The sequence below is a fragment of the Lithobates pipiens genome, unplaced genomic scaffold (assembly GCF_037356315.1).
Source record: "Lithobates pipiens isolate NorthernLeopardFrog02 unplaced genomic scaffold, aLitPip1_a1.2 Scaffold_19, whole genome shotgun sequence".
Lineage (NCBI taxonomy): Eukaryota > Metazoa > Chordata > Amphibia > Anura > Ranidae > Lithobates > Lithobates pipiens.
The window spans coordinates 356,467,063-356,484,737 of NW_027507764.1; the positions used below are offsets into that span (position 1 = coordinate 356,467,063).

Consider the following 17,675-nt stretch of genomic DNA (forward strand, 5'->3'; position numbering starts at 1 on the left):
GGGCTCTTCCAGGCACAAATTAGCGTGGCAGACCCTTAAATGCCCTACCCACCTAGGCAGCACTGCTCTTCCTGACCTGGCACTATACTACCTCGCTTCCCAACTGTCCCACTTTTACTACCTTAACAAGCACAATAAACTGAGATATTCCTCTCTAGTGTGCATGGTGGCCACGGATGTTGTGGTCCACCCTTTTCAGATTATCTTCTGCAAGCACCAGGGTCTCTTGCACTTAGGTGACAAGCAGCACATGCTAACCCACCTGCATGCCCATACACCTCTATGGGAGAGCCCTCATCTCCCGGAGTTACTGAGCATCCCGGATCACAAAATATGGATAGCTCGGAGGATCATATAACTATCTCAACTCTTTACCAACTACACCATCAAGATGTTCCAGAACCTCAAGGAGGAATTTGACCTCCCTAACCACACATTTTTTCGCTACTTGCAGATCCATCATGCCGTCCAGACTCAGTTCAGGAGCTCTACCCCGGTATTAGAATCAGTGACCCTAGCGGACTTGGTACTTGGTGATGACCCCAAGAAACTAATTTCCCTTCTATACACGCACCTCCTCACCCCCAGAGCTACAGCCCATGCATATCAATTGAAGACAAAGTGGGAGGCGGACCTCGGGGAAATTGAGGATGAACAGTGGGGGGAAATATTAGAAACACCTAAAAAAGTATCACCCAAACTCTCCGACAGACTTACCCACCTTAATATTCTCCACAGATCATACATACTCGCTCGACAGTCTAAATATAAACCGAATACTGATCCTACATGTCCCACATGCGGTGACACCAACAGCACCTTCTACCGCCTCATCTGGTCTTGCCCACCTATCCATCAATACTGGGCACAGATCATCAAATTCCTGCATGATCAAATTGAATCCCCCTTAACACTGTGCCCACGTCAATGCATTCTCGGTCTTCTTCCCATACCCAAAGAAGAGAAATACCTTACAGTATTCTTGCAGAAAACTCTCTTTACTGCCAGGATGCAGATAGCCAAACTATGGCTTAGACCCATGTCTCCTATGGCTCAGCAGTAGAAAAGGGCTGTGAATCTCACACTACCGTATAAGAAAGTCCTATACTCTCACCGCAGATGCCCAGACAAATTCCAAAAGATATGGGACATGTGGATAGAAAACCGCTACACTTGTACAACTTAGGGCCGCTGCTGCATCATAATAGAGCCACAGGGTTAACCTTCTATCATCCCTATTACTTACATCAGAGGAATCTTGGGCGTACTTATACTTTTGTACAAAAGACTTAAAATATAAAGATGTATACTTAGATATGTATGTCAGATAAACCATGTATGTCTTCCCAACAATGGTTGGTGCCAGTTGCACCAGATGTTTAATGTGTAATATTCTGTATTGACTTTTATGCTCAATAAACTTTATTTTGATTTAAAAAAAATTACCTACCTGCCTAGATTACTCCACCTTGAACAATATGCAAAAGCAAGAGATTCACTTTATGTAATGACAAAACTTCAATCATGAGCCAGATTTTATTTCAGACCCAACCTTGCTTAGGCTTGGGGATCCCAGGCAGCACACATTTCTAAGCTATCATGCTAGTTCCATAACATCCTTGTGGATGTACCTGGAAGCAGAAATTTGCACACCATTACTTGTTGTTGTTACACCCATGAGATAGAGCCTTAATTTCCAATCCTATTTCTCACCATTCTCTGCAGGACAATCTCTAATATTCTAGAGAATTACCTTCTCCACATTTACTATTACTGTCTTCTCTACATAATACAGCCTTTTCACCAGGCTTTGAATCCCTGCAGGCTTTCAAGCATTGGACCACCCTGAAACTGATGCATTTTCATAACTTGGTGACTGCCAATGGTATAAAATCCTTTGCAGACCTGAAAGATTTCCACCATTTTTAGTGGACACAATTGGTTTGATACCTACAAGTTAAACATTATATCTCCTCCACAATAAAGCTATGGGGAGACAGACTAGGCCTTATCCCTTTTGAATCCAAATGTACCCAGACCTAATCTCACTTTTGTACACTATTTTAATTTCTAGATTTTCACCTGAACCACCCCCTTACATGAACACCTGGGAGGGGAACCTAGTAATGCAATTAGATCCACAAGACTTGACTCAAATATGTTGTACCACCAAGTCTAGTTCCAGGTGTGCTGCGGCAGTTGAGACCAACTACAATGTCTTTTATCACTGGCACATGGTGCCAACCAGGTTGACCACCTTACCCAAACAATACTCAACCTGCTTTTTTTCATCTGTCCAGACCCTGGGTCATACTTTCATATCTGGTGGTCCTGACAATGGCACAACTTCGGACAAAGGATGGAAGAACATGATACTTTTTTAGCAATGCAGCACACCACAATGCAGGTTAAGTATGTTGTGTTGTGTTGTGATGCATTGTGCATTGATGTCTAGTTTACAGTACATTGGGATGCTGTGCACAATGAATGGCACCACAACACACCACACACAGAGCAGGTGCATTGCTGTGTGTTGCCACAATGCCCAGGTGTGAATAGGCCCTAATGCATACTTCTCTCAGATATTAGCCACAATACCAACCATTGATGCATAAACATAGGCCTTCCCTGATGACATCATGCGCTCATTCACATGGGCGCAGAACTTCATACAGTGTAAAGAGCTTGTTATGTATATTTTTGTACTAGTGTGTAGCTGAATGGAGACAGCCTATAAAAGTGAATGGACATTCATCGGCTATACTTGACTCGGCTCACCGACAGAGCAAAGTTTGACAGGTGTGCAAGGACAGGAGCATGACCCCCAACACAGAGAATGTATGTCTAGGGCTGTGCACTGTCCCTGCAAACCCGTGAAACTTGGTTGTGTGTGAGTTTGTACAACTGATGCATACCCATTTGCTTAGGATGCCTGAATGCAACTACATGCTAGTACAAAAAAAGTGGACAAATGATTCTTCATGCTGTATGGGGATGTGCTATAAATGTAATAATTTCATTTAGATTTGAAAAATAAATAAAGTATCTTTAGTTTTTGGTCTTAAATACAGTGAAAATGTGAACCCCTCTTATATTTTGATTGTTGTCTTTGCATGGTGTCACTGGTAATGCCACCCCATTCCTAGCTCAGCAGTGTCCCAACAACTGGCACTGCCCCCCCCCCCCAAATAATCAGCACAATCACCCTGGTAATGCCTTTGTGTGATGCTTCTATTACTGGCTCGGAATCATCTTGCACCTGGTAATATTATTTTCTCCACTCCCAATGCAGCCGAGTAGTGTCCCTGAAAATAACTCTCCCTCTATCTCCAATTCAGCATATTCTCTGTGCACACAGTTGCCCTCCATAAACTCAGTTCAGTAACACATGGTGGGATATCAACTAAAACTGGTGCACATGGAATCTGGTGCAGCTGTGTATAGTAACCAATCAGCTTTCATGTTTTATTGTCAGTGTAAGTGTAATTAAACAAAGCTGAAGTTAGAAGATGACTGGTTACTATGCACAGCTACACCAGGTTCTGTGCACACCTATTTTAGTAAATCCCCCAAAGTTTCCCTGTAATTGTAATGTCCTTGTGAACCCACCACTGGCATAGCAGCAGACTTCACCTCACAGCTCCCCTCTGGAAACCTTGGAAAAATCACCCAATTATCCTCCTCTGCACACACTCAGTGATATAATCCTCCCTGAATGACCAGCTCCCCTACCAACAGGGAGCTTTTTCAGCAAAGAGCCCATATTGCGCAAGGAGCCCATAGCAACCAGAATTTTCTTTTTACCCTAGTGGCAATACACTGAAATCTAACTAGTTTCTTTGAATCGTCATTAATTGCACACATGTATTCTTCTTTAGGTTGTTTTAATATTGAATAATCCAGGAAATATCTACATGTAACGTTCAAAATATACTATACTATATACTAAATATACTATATTTTCCTAACGGCAAATCCACTTTGCACTGCAAGTGCACTTGGAAGTACAGTCTCTCTAAATCTAAGGGGTAGATCTGAAATGAGTGGAAACTCTGCTGATTTTATCATCCAATCATGTGCAAGCTAAAATGCTGTTTTTTATTTTCCTTGCATGTCCTCCTCGGATCTACAGTGACTTTACTTCCAAGTATATTTGCAGTGCAAAGTGGATTTGCCTTTAGTAAATAACCCCGAATACTTCTATGCCTTAACATTACCATGTGCAATATCTAAAAGGTTTGGACATCAAATATGGCAGGAATTGGTCACACAAAGCACGGTTATGGTTGGTCTTCACTCTCACTCCCTTCTCATTCTGTTGACTATGGTGATGGGTTGTCAGACACAGTGGCAAGAAAAGGTATGTGAATCCTTTGGAATGAACTAGTTTTCTGCAGTAATTTGCCATAAAATTTGATCTGATCCTCACCTAAGTCACAACAATAGACACAAACAATGGGGTTTATTTACTAAAGGCAACTATAATTTGCACTACAAGTGCACTACAAGTGCACTTGAAAGTCCACTTGGAAGTGCAGTCACTGTAGATCGCTTCAGATCTGAGGGGAAGCTCTGAAATGAGGGGAATCTCTGCTGATTTTATTATCCAATCATGTGCAAGCTAAAATGCTGTTTATTATTTTCCTTGCATGTCCCACTCGGATCTACAGTGACTGCACCAAGTCCAAGTGCACTTTTAGTGCAAAGTGGATTTGCCTTTCATAAATAACCCCAATGGTGTCTTTATTGAGCACACCCATTAAACATTCACAATGCTGGGGGAAAAGGAAAGTGAACCCTTGGAGTTAATAGCTGGTTTAACCTTCTTTGGCAGCAATGACTTCAAGCAAGCACTTTGGGTAGCTCTGGATCATACCTGCACAATGTTCGGGGGGGATTTTTTGACCATTCCTCTACAAAACTGCTTCAGCTTAGACACATTTGTAGGATGTCTGGTGTGAATGGCTCTCTTAAGGTCATTCCACAATTCTCTATGGGGTTAAGGTCTGGACTCTTACTGGGCAGCTCCAAAAGGTGCATTTTCTTTTTTTTCTGAAGCCAGTCTTTGGTTGATTTGCTTTGATGGTTACGCTCATTGTTCTGCTGCATCACCCAACTTCTACTAAGCTTCAGCTGGCAGACAGCCACCCTGACATTATTCTTTAGGATATTTTGTTTGTGAAGGTATGATCAAGAGCTACCGAAAGTGCTTGCTGCCAAAGGAGGTTCGACCAGTTATTAACTCCAAGGTTTCAGTTACATTTTCCTGCAGTACTTGGAATGATTAATGGGTGAGCTCAATAAAGACACAAAAAATTAGAAGTGTTTGTGTGTTTTCATCTTAAGCACATTATGTTTGTCAATTGTAGTGACTTAAATGAGGATCACATTTTATGGCAAATTAATGCAGAAAAGCAGTTAATTTCCATGGGTTTGTCTTACCACTACTATATATATATATATATATATATATATATATATATATATATATATATATATATATATATATATATATATATATATATATATATATATATCAGTCCTTAGATGGTGCAGGCTGCAGTTGCCTTAGTTTTCTTTCTGCAGGCTTTATTGTTACCTGGTGATTATGTCAGTAACACTCTTCGTGTCCTAGGGTGACAACGCCTGTATGGGGAGGTCAACAGTGTCACCCTAAAACAGGAAGTGTGCTAGGATGACAGAACTCATATTCTTCCCCTCAAGTCCATGCCATATATCAGAGATGGTGTGTTGTCCACAGAGAGAACTGGGAACAATTTTGATTTATAACAGTGCAGCACAGGATTTACAGGTATTTTTTGGCACTTATTGAACATGCCTCCTGCGGTATATTTAACAGACCAAAAAAGGCAAATTAGAGAACATTTTGTTGTTTTAAACCAGCCTTGTCTGCAGTGTTGTGATAGCGGAGATATTTAGCTGTGTTTACCTAATTATACCTTTTTAGACTGATTTAGCTATTGTCTTGTCAATTAAGTCTTTGTACTGTTAGGAGAGCTGCTGGTGTGTGTGGTATGACTGGGTAGTGTTTCAGATACTAAATACTTTTCAAGAGTCTTAGATGTATTTACATTTATTTCTGCTTTCAACTCTTTATAAGTAAATAATATGTTTATGGTAATTTTATTATTTAATTTGTCTGTCATTTTTGTAACATTGTACAAAACAGTAAATATGCACTCATGCACATGTATTTCTGTGCCTGGTTTTTCAGACAAAGGTGCCTCTCTCAGTTTTTGTTCTTCTATTGCCACAGCAGCCAGCCTCCCAGGAGCTCATTACTACTTATAAGTTTATCTTTGTGGCTACTGCAATACACAATTGAGTAAAGCAGGCAGAGGTTTTGTAACTTATATCAAAATAGTATTAAAGAAACCTGTAATGGAGCAAATATGTAGGCTGAAAATGATATTTGCCTGGCTGACTCTGGCTTCAATAATTTATAACCTAATGTCACAACATTGTCACTGGTCAGTAACAAGCATGCAGCTGGTAAAATTGGAGTGAATTTAGCAGTCAGCTCATAAAAGTTCTAGGTTAGAGACCAAACATGTGGTGGCTGCATTAGTTTTCAGTTTTAAGCTTTTATTTCCTCTATCTACACTTGGTTATTTAGCCAGTAAGTCTTTTGGTTTTGAACTTCCCTTAAAGCGACAGTAAAGTTCCTATTTTTTCATTTGTACCTACAGGTAAGCCCATAAAAAGCTTACCAGCAGCTACTGTGAATATCTCCTAAACATGCACCGTTTAGGAGATATGTATATTTATAGTGGCCTGTGATGTCACCAGTGCATGTGCACTGTGCTCTGAATGGATGGCACACCCATGCATGCAGTCCATTCAGAGCATTGTGCTGCAATTAGAACTCCCATGCACACCACATATTATGACATTAATCTGCAGGGGTTAAAGAGATAGTTTACTACCACTTTAACAGACCAAGCTGTTAAGAAAAAATGGCAGTTAGAGGGGTAAGACAAACCATTTACCAATGGCACAGGGGTGCTTACAATGGCCATTATATATCTATATCTATCTATCTATCTATCTATCTATCTATCTATATATATATATATATATATATATATATATATATATATATATATATATATATATATATATATATATATATATATATATATATATATATATATATATATATATATATATATAGATATATACATAGATAGATAGATACACTCCAGCTAACAGTTTTTAAGCAGTAACATTACACACACACATATATATATATATATATATATATATATATATATATATATATATATATATAGATAGATAGATAGATAGATAGATAGATAGATAGATAGATAGAAATATATATATATATATAGATGGATAGATAGATAGATAGATAGATAGATAGATAGATAGATAGATAGATAGATAGATAGATAGATAGATAGATAGATACACTCCAGCTAACAGTTTTTAAGCAGTTACAGATATATATATATATATATATATATATATATATATATATATATATATATAGATATAAATATAGATATATATATATCTATATATATATAGAGAGAGAGAGAGAGAGAGAGAGAGAGAGAGAGAGAGATAGATAAATAGATAGATAGATAGATAGATAGATAGATAGATAGATAGATAGATAGATAGATAGATAGATAGATAGATATCCTTTATCACAATTTTTGTAAAACTGTAACTTTTAGCTGGAGTGTGGCTTTAATTTGCTAGTTAAGTCCAAAGGTGTCTCTGTTGCTCCTCCATCCAGAGTGGAGCCTCCCTAAGACAGGAAATGTGTTACTGGCTGGATCACCAGGTAAAATTAAGGGTGGAAAGCCTAAAAAAAGAGTACAATCACCACATTTTGGGGTTGGTAAGCTGCAATAAAATTCATTTTTGTTTTTGGGTTTAGATACACTTTAAGGAAACAGTATGACCACCAGGCAAGTAACATTTTCAAGGGGAGGTCAGCAAGTGCAGGCTACAAATTTATTTTAGTTAAAGTATTCTTTAGAAGTATTAATGTTGAAATACTACTACATAATATTATTATTAGTAGTATTATTATTACTACTACTACTAATAATAATATGAATACTACTACTTCTACTCATAATAATAATAATAATACTATGTATATAAATAATAGCAGTATTATAAATATTATGTTATTGTTATTAGTATATGTTTTTTCAATTTAAGTTTTGGATCATAGTCATGCAAAACTAATACCAGCACAATGCTTAATACGTATTATTTCGATTTTTGATCTATATGGAATACAGCTTATCCAGTAAGGCAATTTGCAAAACAGTGAACCATTACAGCCATTGTTAAATAGCTCTGGATTTGTACATTACAGAATATCAGCTTTTATAAAACGTATGACAATGATGGTAACATTTAACCACAAATATTACAGCTATTTCTGCCTATGACTAAATTGTGAAGTCATTATTATTATGCAACTGAACAGTTCCTGAGGATCTTCATAGATTAATCTACATATCATCTTTTATGTCAGAGTGTGTCCACAGCAGCCTGTGATTTTGCTGTTTGCTGGAGACTGGAGAGGCATGCCTCTTGCTTGCTGGTGTGTCTGTAATGTGTCCAGCAGCATCCCCTGCTGTCAGAGTGTGTCCATTCATGCAATGTATCTGTGTGCCTTACTACCCGGCTCACACGATCAGCTTTGTCATGGAAGGTTCAGCATTAACCCTCTGCTGCCATGCAGCTCCAGTGTTCAGACATTAACCCTTGCACGGCCAGCAGAGGCATAAGGGTGCAATGGTAAGCTGTGACAAGTAGGTCTGTTGTTGCAGCTGAGCTGGGGGAGGGATTTCCTCACCTCCTGCTCACTGCTGCTCTCTCCTCCTGTTCCCATCTACATTCAAATCCTTAACGTATTTTCTCTTTTTCCCTCCTCCCCTTCTGCTGTCTCTTTCTGCCTTTTTTTTTTTCCTCTCCCCTCCCCCCACTATTCTCTCTTTCTCTTCCTATGTATGTGTCTTTTCTTCTCTCTCTCCCCTCTCTCTCCCCCTCCTCCTTGGCACCTTCTTCTCTTCCTTGCCCCCCCCTCTCTTTTTTTTTTTTTTTGGTTTTGATTGACCCACTGTATTAGCTCGCCGGGCGACCCTGTACACCGTGCACCCCTTAATGGCGGCATCTTCAGAGGAGGAGACTGATCGGCGACCCATCAGAAGAGTCCGGTCAAAAAGTGACACCCCTTATCTGGCTGAGGCTAGGATCTCTCTGAACCTGCAGACAGGTAAGACGATCCCCCCCCCCCCCCCCCCAGGAGCTGTCCATCCTGCCGGTGTTGATCTGCTCCGCCGGGGCTCCTCTGGAGCTGTCCACGCTGGCGGTGCTGATCCACTCAACTGGGCTCCTCTGGAGCTGTCCACATTGATGGTGCTGATCCGCTCCTCTGGAGCTGTCCACACTGATGGTGCTGATCCGCTCCGCTAGGGCTCATCTGGAGCTGTCCACAGTGATGGTGCTGATCAACTAACTCCGACCGGGCACCTCTAGAGCTGTCCACCCTGATGGTGCTGATCAACCCGGCCGGGCACCTCTGGAGCTGTCCACCCTGCTGGTGCTGATCTACTCCTTAGCTCCTGCAGCGCTCCTTTGTGTCAGTGACCATTGACAGCTGACAGTCTCTGGACCAACATGTCAAAAGTCCCAGGGCTGACTTACAAAGGTGGCAGCGCTGCAGCTATATGGATCTGCTCTCGTGTTTCCGATGAGAACATTCATTAAAACGTTAAAATTAATTCAAACTTGTCCTGTTGTGTGTTTCACATAGGTGTGTGTTAAATGTCACCTACCGACAATGACACAGAGGAAGGAATCATGATTGTAGAAAGGGCAAAGCAGGGGGACTGTCACTGATAATGTGTTCTAAGTCATGAAAGGACACTGCTGTGATTTCAACAGGAGAATGGATAGCAAGTGTTAAAATGCCTCATCATGGTACTAGAAAAAAGATCAGCTGCTAGTGCTGAACGTGGGCACATATTAGTATTGCTGGCAGCAAAATCCCTGAGTTTTATGGATTTATTTAGAAATCCGAATTAGCTCATATTAGTGTTCTATCTGATTTAACTAGGGCAGATAAGGTCAAGATACTTAATACTGCTTTGCTGATCACTTTGTGGTCTAATGTTTCCTCCTTATAATGCATCAACAAATGACTTACTAAATGTCATAGGAACAGATCAGCTGCTAGTGATGAATGTGAAAACACACATTAATATTGCTGACAGCAAAATCCCTGAGTTTTTATCAATGCAGAAATCTGAATTAGCGTATATTAGTGTTCCATCTGATTTAACCAGAGCAGATAAGGTCAAGAAGACACTTTTTTTAAAATACTGCTTGCTGATCACTTTGTGGTCCAATGTTCCCTCCTTATAATTCATCAACACATTACAGCACTTACTATATGTCATAGGAACAGATCAGCTGCTGAATGTGTACACACATAAATATTGCTGACAGCAAAATCCTTGAGTTTTAGCATTGAGATTCTGAATTAGCTTGTATTAGTGTTACATTTGAGAGTAGATAAGAATAAAATGATTGTTAATTTAAATATTGCCTGCAGAACACTTTATAATCCAATATTTCCTCCTTATAATGCTTCAACACATTACTTGCTATATGTCATGGTCATAAGAACAGATCAGCTGCCATTGCTGAATGGGAACACACATTATTATTGCTTACAGCAAAAATCCATGTGTTTTATAGATTCATCTAGAAATCTAAATTAGCTTATGTTAATGTTTCATCTAACTTAACTAGAGCAGATAAAGTAAAGGAAATGTTTTCTATTTAAATATTTGTTCAAGAAGAGGCCTTCACAATAATATATATATATATATATATATATATATATATATATACAGTATTGATATATTTATTTATTTGTTTGTTTATTTATTATTTATTTATTTATTTATTTTTTACAATGAGTAGAAAATACCACAGAGATCTTAAAGCTAAAGGAAATAATCATGAATCATAAATACCTAAAAGGTACAAATAAGCTTATACAGTATATTGTTGTGGTTTAGAGTGTTTTCTATCATTTTGATACTGTATATTAAGGCTGTATAGGTTCCATTTTTTATTTTTTCAAGCAGAGTGCCATGTAGAAGGTTAATTGTATTGTGAAATATTTTGAAATCTGCTTGACTGAATGAAGGATGTGTTGCCATGGTGATTGGAGTACTGTGGCTAGGAGACAAATGCTACACGAAGAGTCAATCAAACCTGGAGTTTCACAAGTATTGTATTTTGGTCGTGCTCATGCTGTTTTGCAAGAAGCAATCACAATGGTTTTAATTAGTTAAGAGGAAAAATAATATATTACTACTACAAATGTTCTGTTCTGTTCTGTTCCAAGATCTGTGTTAGAAAATGCAGTTAGGGATCAGCTGACTTTATGTTGAAATGAACAGAGAAGTGTTTTTACTACTAATAAAATGAATAAGCTGTATATGTCCAACTATACCTGTATATATTATGTCATGTAGAGTGTGGTTGTTTGGATCTAGGCCACCCAGTTGAGCCTAGATAGCAGCAGTCCTAAAATTGTATCTTAACTTACTGGCATTAAAAGAAAAGAAGAAATACATATATTGCTTTGAAGAGACCCTGTCACCTTAAGAATACTGAAAGGTGTTGACTGCTATGAACTGCAGGCATCCAGAGGTACTGTATGTACCTGCAGCAACTTTCATTGTCGCCAAATCCCAGCTGTTCTACTTGGGCAAAGGTTCAGCATTTACTCATAGGGCTTAAGCCTGCCCACGTTTCTTTACTTCCTCCCACACATTCCCAATGGCTAGCAAGGTGGCCTGTCATAGTGATGGGCCAATAGGAATGTGTGGGTGGAGTTTAGGTGCATGCTTCAACACTACCAGAAAGCATTGCCAGAATGCAGGCAAAGCAGAACATAGCAAAAGCTCTAAGCCCTTGTACACACAGTCGGACATTCCGACAACAAAATCCATCGGATTTTGTCCGAAACTGGTGTTGCATACACACAGTCGGACAAAGCTGTCGGAATATCCGATCGTTCGTAACGTGATGATGTTATTTCGTTACGACGGGACTACCTTCATGCTAGTAGCCAATAGCTTTTGTCTCGTAATTTGATCTGAGCATGCGTGGCAATTTGTCCAATTGGAATTCTCTACAAATCATCAGATCATGTTGTTGGAAAAATTTATAACCCAGTTCTAAAACGTTGTCGGTCGGATATTCCGACGGAAACAGTCTGATGGAGCCCACACATGGTCGGATTATCCGACAACACTGTCCGATTAGACATTTTCCGTTGGAATGGCCAACCGTGTGTACAAGGGCTTACAGGTATGTGCCTGTACTTTTACATGTCTTCGGCTTTTAGTGCAGCTATTAAAGTGGCAGAGTCTATTTAGAAAAATGAATATTTGATTCAGCAAGTTGAGCCTCAATTCTCACATGTACATTTGTATGGTAAGTGATTTATTTCCATGAATATATCATGTAGACTGTGGTTGTTTGGATCTAGGCCACTAAATGGAGCCTAGACAGCAGTGGTCCTAAAACTGTATCTTAGCTCACTAGGTTTACAGGAAAATAAGACACATATTGTTTTTTATAAGACCCTAAATACTGAAAGGGGTTGACTGATATAAACTGCAGGCATACAGAGGTATGTACGATTATCCCCCAATTTACCAAATTCCAGATTTTCTACTTGAGCAAAGCTTCAGCTCTTCCTCATAGTGCTGAAGCTTGCACCCACTTTTCTTACACACATTCCTATTGTTCTGCAAGATTAATAATAAGTTATTATAGTGATGGACCAATAGTAATATGTGGGTGGAGTTTAGCAGCATGCTCCAACGTTACCAGAAAGCATCACCTGGCATTCAGGCAAAGCAGAAAATATTGTCAGTTGCTATAGGTATGTGTCTGCACTTATGTCTGCAACTTTCAGTATTTTTAAAGTGGTTCCAAAGTCTAATAGTGAAAAGTAACCAGGTGTCCTGGGAGCCGCACGTCAAAACAAGACCCACTGTGTAATGGTAAATATCAGTCTCAGCCTGGACCCCCACCAGGCCATGCCCCCAACGTTACTCTGGGGGGAGTGAGACACATTGGGGGTATGGCCTGGCAGGGGTCCAGGCTTAGATGGCCATTTACCACCAGACAGCAGGTCTTGTTTTGATATGCAGCTACCGGAACTATTGCTTGGAGCATAGACTAGGTCTCTCCCCAGACAGAACTCACAGCAGTGGGCACAGGATTACATTACTACACAATCTGAGTGGCTTACACACATATCTTTGGTTTTAAAGTCTAATTGTCCCACTTCTTGTTGTGCCCCTGACTTACCTGACTCCTTCACCAATCCAGCACCATCACTGTCTTGTTTGCAGCAGCGCTGCACCCTTTTCCTAGTTTCATAGGAGACATTGAGAGGAACGGGAGCCATAGGCTTCTGCTTCTGTCAGTCAAATTTTGTGAGGCGGGAGTGAAGGGGGTGGCTGAACCACACAGTGTGTTTTTATGGACGCACAGAGTCCAGCAAGGAAGTGCGCCCGCACAGGTGCACCCTCAGCACACAGCTTGTTGAGGAGTAACTTGTAGGAAGAAGGAGCAGAGAGCGCCTTTGGGGGACACCAGAATAGGATGTAAGAGACTGCTCTATGCAACATTGCATAGAGCAGCTATTACCAAAATGAGTCTCAGTTCTCACGTTTACATTGTAAGTGATTCACTTTGCATGAACGCGTCAGCAAAAAAATTTCTTTGTTTACAAACTATTTTTATTTGGTACAAAAAGCTAAATTTTTTCAAGGCCCCATTCCCACTTGACCTGAACTGTGTCTTTGGATTTGTATTTTTTTTTTTAGCACTTGAGCAGAGCATTTTTGCACTTTTCATGCTTAAATGTTTTTTTAATATTATTTTAGCCAATGGAAAGCTAAATACTAGGCAAGAAGATGCACAAAAAAACATGTTTTTTTAGACAATCCCATTAAAGTTTACTGGGGCTACAACCTGTACCACAAAAAGCTCAGATGACACTACTCTCAGGTGTGAACTGGCACCATTGAATATAATGGAAATCCCAGTGTTGAGCATTAAAGCGCTTCTCATGAAGTTTTAAATTGCTTAGGTGGCCCAGTGCCTTACAAGGGTCTTGCTCTAGACAAAATAGTGTAGTAAAATTGAAGTGTAGAAAGCTTGGTTAATCCACAGAGCCTTAACACAATCACTCATCTGCTCTCAACCTTTTTCAAGTAATGCCCCTTGCACTTAAGTTCATCCAGCAGCTGTGCAGCAGTGCATCCTTCCTGGTGTTTTAGTGCACATGAGAGGGTCAGGTGCAGCATTCAGCTCAACTACAGGCAGTCTCACAAAGTCTATGGCAGCCTGAGGCTGGATAGGGCTAAAAATGTACCAAGTGGTATTGGTGTTTAGGGCCCTGTGCGTTCGAGGAGGATAACAGTCAATCACTGCATGTATAATAATTAGAAACTAGAAACAACACACGCATGTTAGATTATTTATATCAAGCTGATCATTTTTATGAGTACGTCTAAAAACTAGATTATGCATTTTTCTTTAATATCTGACACAGACTTATTACTGTGCCAGTTATGTGGTACCCCAATGAAGTGGTTACCTGGGGATGAAATAATATTTATAAAAAGTCCAAATTTTTGGGGCATTTGGGTTTCATCTTCTATATGTTATTTATTATTTTTATGTATGTTTACGCTAGACACTCCTATATAGATACGTTTTAAAGAGTTTCTCCACACTCAGCAAATTATTATTATTTTGTACTTGTATTCAAGTGTATACTATATTATTTTTATTGCCTTCCTGCTTCAAAAAGAACTCCCTTCTTACCTCTTGTACTGAATCTCTGTGAATTTTTTCTTTGAGGCTCGGTTCACACCTAAACTGTCCGCGGATCGCAAAGCAACACTGTCCATTCCTGTTCTCCATTTCAGGAACAAATCAGGGCAAAATCATTGCCTGAATTCAGCCCTGAAACGGATGCATAGAGAGCCAGTCATATTCTCCTGCTATGCGAATTGGATGCGGGAAAACCTGCATCCAATTTGCATAGGTGTGAACCCAGCCTAAGGGCTATCTTATTCATCTTCTACACTACAATTCCCTGTATGCTATTCTCCAGCTACATCACAATGTTTCATTATATGCTTATGGTATAATAACACGAGGGCACATTTATATTCTGGGTTTAGAAGAAAAGATTTGACTGTAGTTTCATATTAGCTTAAAAGCTGAGCATCCATCTTTAAAACCACATTTAAACATTTTCTAATGCCTTATTCCTAAAACAGAAATAAAAAGTGAGTAATGACATATTTTAAACAAGCATTGCTGAAGGTAAAATGGTACTTACAGTAAATGCATGGTTCTATTGTGGTGTGTTAGAAAATAGTAGAATTGATGTTGAGTCCACATCTGTTCACACATGCTTAGTTGAACTGAGTGGTGGTGCTCAGTTACTATTGCAGAAATAATTGGAAACACATGAACACTATTCAAGGAGGCACATAATTAATTTTTGGGAAGCTTTATGGACTCTGGTTACCACCCACACTCCAAATACATGCTGCTAGGTTAATTGGCTTCTGTCTAAATTGGCCTTAATATATGTGTTCGGGTCTAAAAATCCAACTGCAGCCTCTTAAACAGATCCTAGTAACAGTGACTAATGCAGCTCTGGTACTAATTTCAAACATGGAGCCACCAAGTTTGAAGTGCTCCGTAGAGCACAATGCAGTCATAGTAATGAATGGGAAGCACTGCCTCCTATGACCTCCTTGCGATGATGGCTTTGTTTAGAAAGTCAATTTATTGTTCATACAGTAGGCGGGAGCGCTGCTGAGCTTGAATGTCTAAGATTACTGCTCCAGTTTCTTTACCCTTAAGATGGCCTTGAGTTGTCAGTACTATAGGATGTGAAACAGTAAACTGTAAGAAGATTGAGCAAAATGATGGACTTGTTTCTCAAAATAACTTATTCATTAAAATATGCTTTTTTCTGTTCTTAGCATTGAAAGAGAACCATGGGAATCAAAAAACAAACAAACACACATACTCACCTAGATGGGTGCAGCATCCATCTGAGCTGCAGCTGTCCCTTGTCCGCTATACACCAAGAACTGAGAAATCAAAGACCTCTCTGATTGCTCAGTTCTTAGGTCCACTCTTCTCTGCCTGCCCAGCACTCACTGGAGTGCCAGACTATGGGAGGTGAGCAACTAGCTCAGGCACCCGAGAGGCTAAGCCAGCTGCCGGTCAGGTACCTGGGCAGATCTCGACATTATTGTTGGGATCCCTGCAGAGCCTGGACTGGTTCTGTGACATCAGCCAACAGAGTGACGCCAGCTTAATCTGGGTCACAGGGGTTTTTGTATTCAAAATTGATCAGAGCTAGAGATGTGCTACAAACAAACAATTAATTCTATACCACTGTGTGTTGTACATTATTTTGGGAGTAAGTGCCGGTTCACACTTGTGCGATGCCAGACATCACATGTAATTCGCAGCGCACTGCTGTTCACATTACATGCGATGTCTGTGCGGGTGCGATGTCAGCCATACAGATAGTATGGCTGATATCGCACCGCATTCGGTCCAAACACGCACAGGACCCTTTTTTCTGTTCGGACCAGAATCGGATCGCATGTGTGTTCACACATATGCGATCCGATTCATGTCCGAACTGTCAGTTCGCAGTGCGATATGCAAGCTGAAATGGGGGTGTCGTTAACATATAATGACACTCCCTATCAGATCGCATATGGCAGTGTGAACTGCCGTGCGTGTCAAGTGCGATGCGGGAACCTGCAGTTGATTCGCAGGGTTCTCGCATCGCACTAGTGTGAACCGGCACTTATAGTCATACAACAAACATATATTTGGTCCAAATACATTAAACAAAGAAAGTATGGTGAACTCTTCACTGTGCACATACATGCTTGCTTGATCAAACAAAAGTTTTCCACACATGTGATGTGTCTGACTCCCCCCCTGAAAGGTAAAGACTCCCCAAACATATCGTGACCCACTATCTAATTCAGGTCAAATTGCACTCAGTTACATGGACCATAGGCTTTCTGTTATATTCCACCATTCTACCAGCCCCGTACTCCACTGCAGGTGCCTCCCCAGTCCTCACAACAGCTGTGTACATCACATAGGGAAGGCACAAACAAAAGATCATTGCACAACACTCTTTATTAATAGTAAAAAGATTTTCGAATAGGTGAAATTCATTGAATTGGGACTGGATGCTGACATCACATCCTGTGACATAATTTCCTGTGTTTGGAGTCCATGCTGGACCCAGAAGTGGAGCAGCGAACAGCCATTACTGTCTGTTAGTTGCTGGAAACACTAGTGTCGGTTTTAGGCACTATTTCAATCTGAAAGAGAGTACAGTTTACTGTTGTTCCAGGTTGTGCGAGTCCTGCTATGGAATGTCATGAGTGTGGCTTACGCGTTTCACGGGAACGCCACTTCATCAAGGCCTTTTAGAACAGCACAGACACCATGTAAATGCTAGTAATATCCTAAAGATACAAAATTGCAAAATTAGCCATATC

At 40.0% G+C, this 17,675-nt stretch overlaps 1 protein-coding gene across 3 annotated transcripts in view; it reads left to right on the forward strand.

Annotated features, from left to right (window-relative positions):
- The window catches only part of PHACTR1 (phosphatase and actin regulator 1), a 469,458-nt gene that overhangs the window by 47,949 nt on the left and 403,834 nt on the right, over window positions 1–17,675 (forward strand). For 2 of the 3 annotated variants that reach the window (XM_077492210.1, XM_077492207.1), the window contains exon 3: window positions 9,140–9,286. In XM_077492210.1, the coding sequence (XP_077348336.1) occupies window positions 9,140–9,286 (147 nt within the window). Of the gene's footprint in view, window positions 1–9,091; window positions 9,287–17,675 lie in introns of those variants that run through there. The other variant, XM_077492208.1, reaches the window with a different exon arrangement.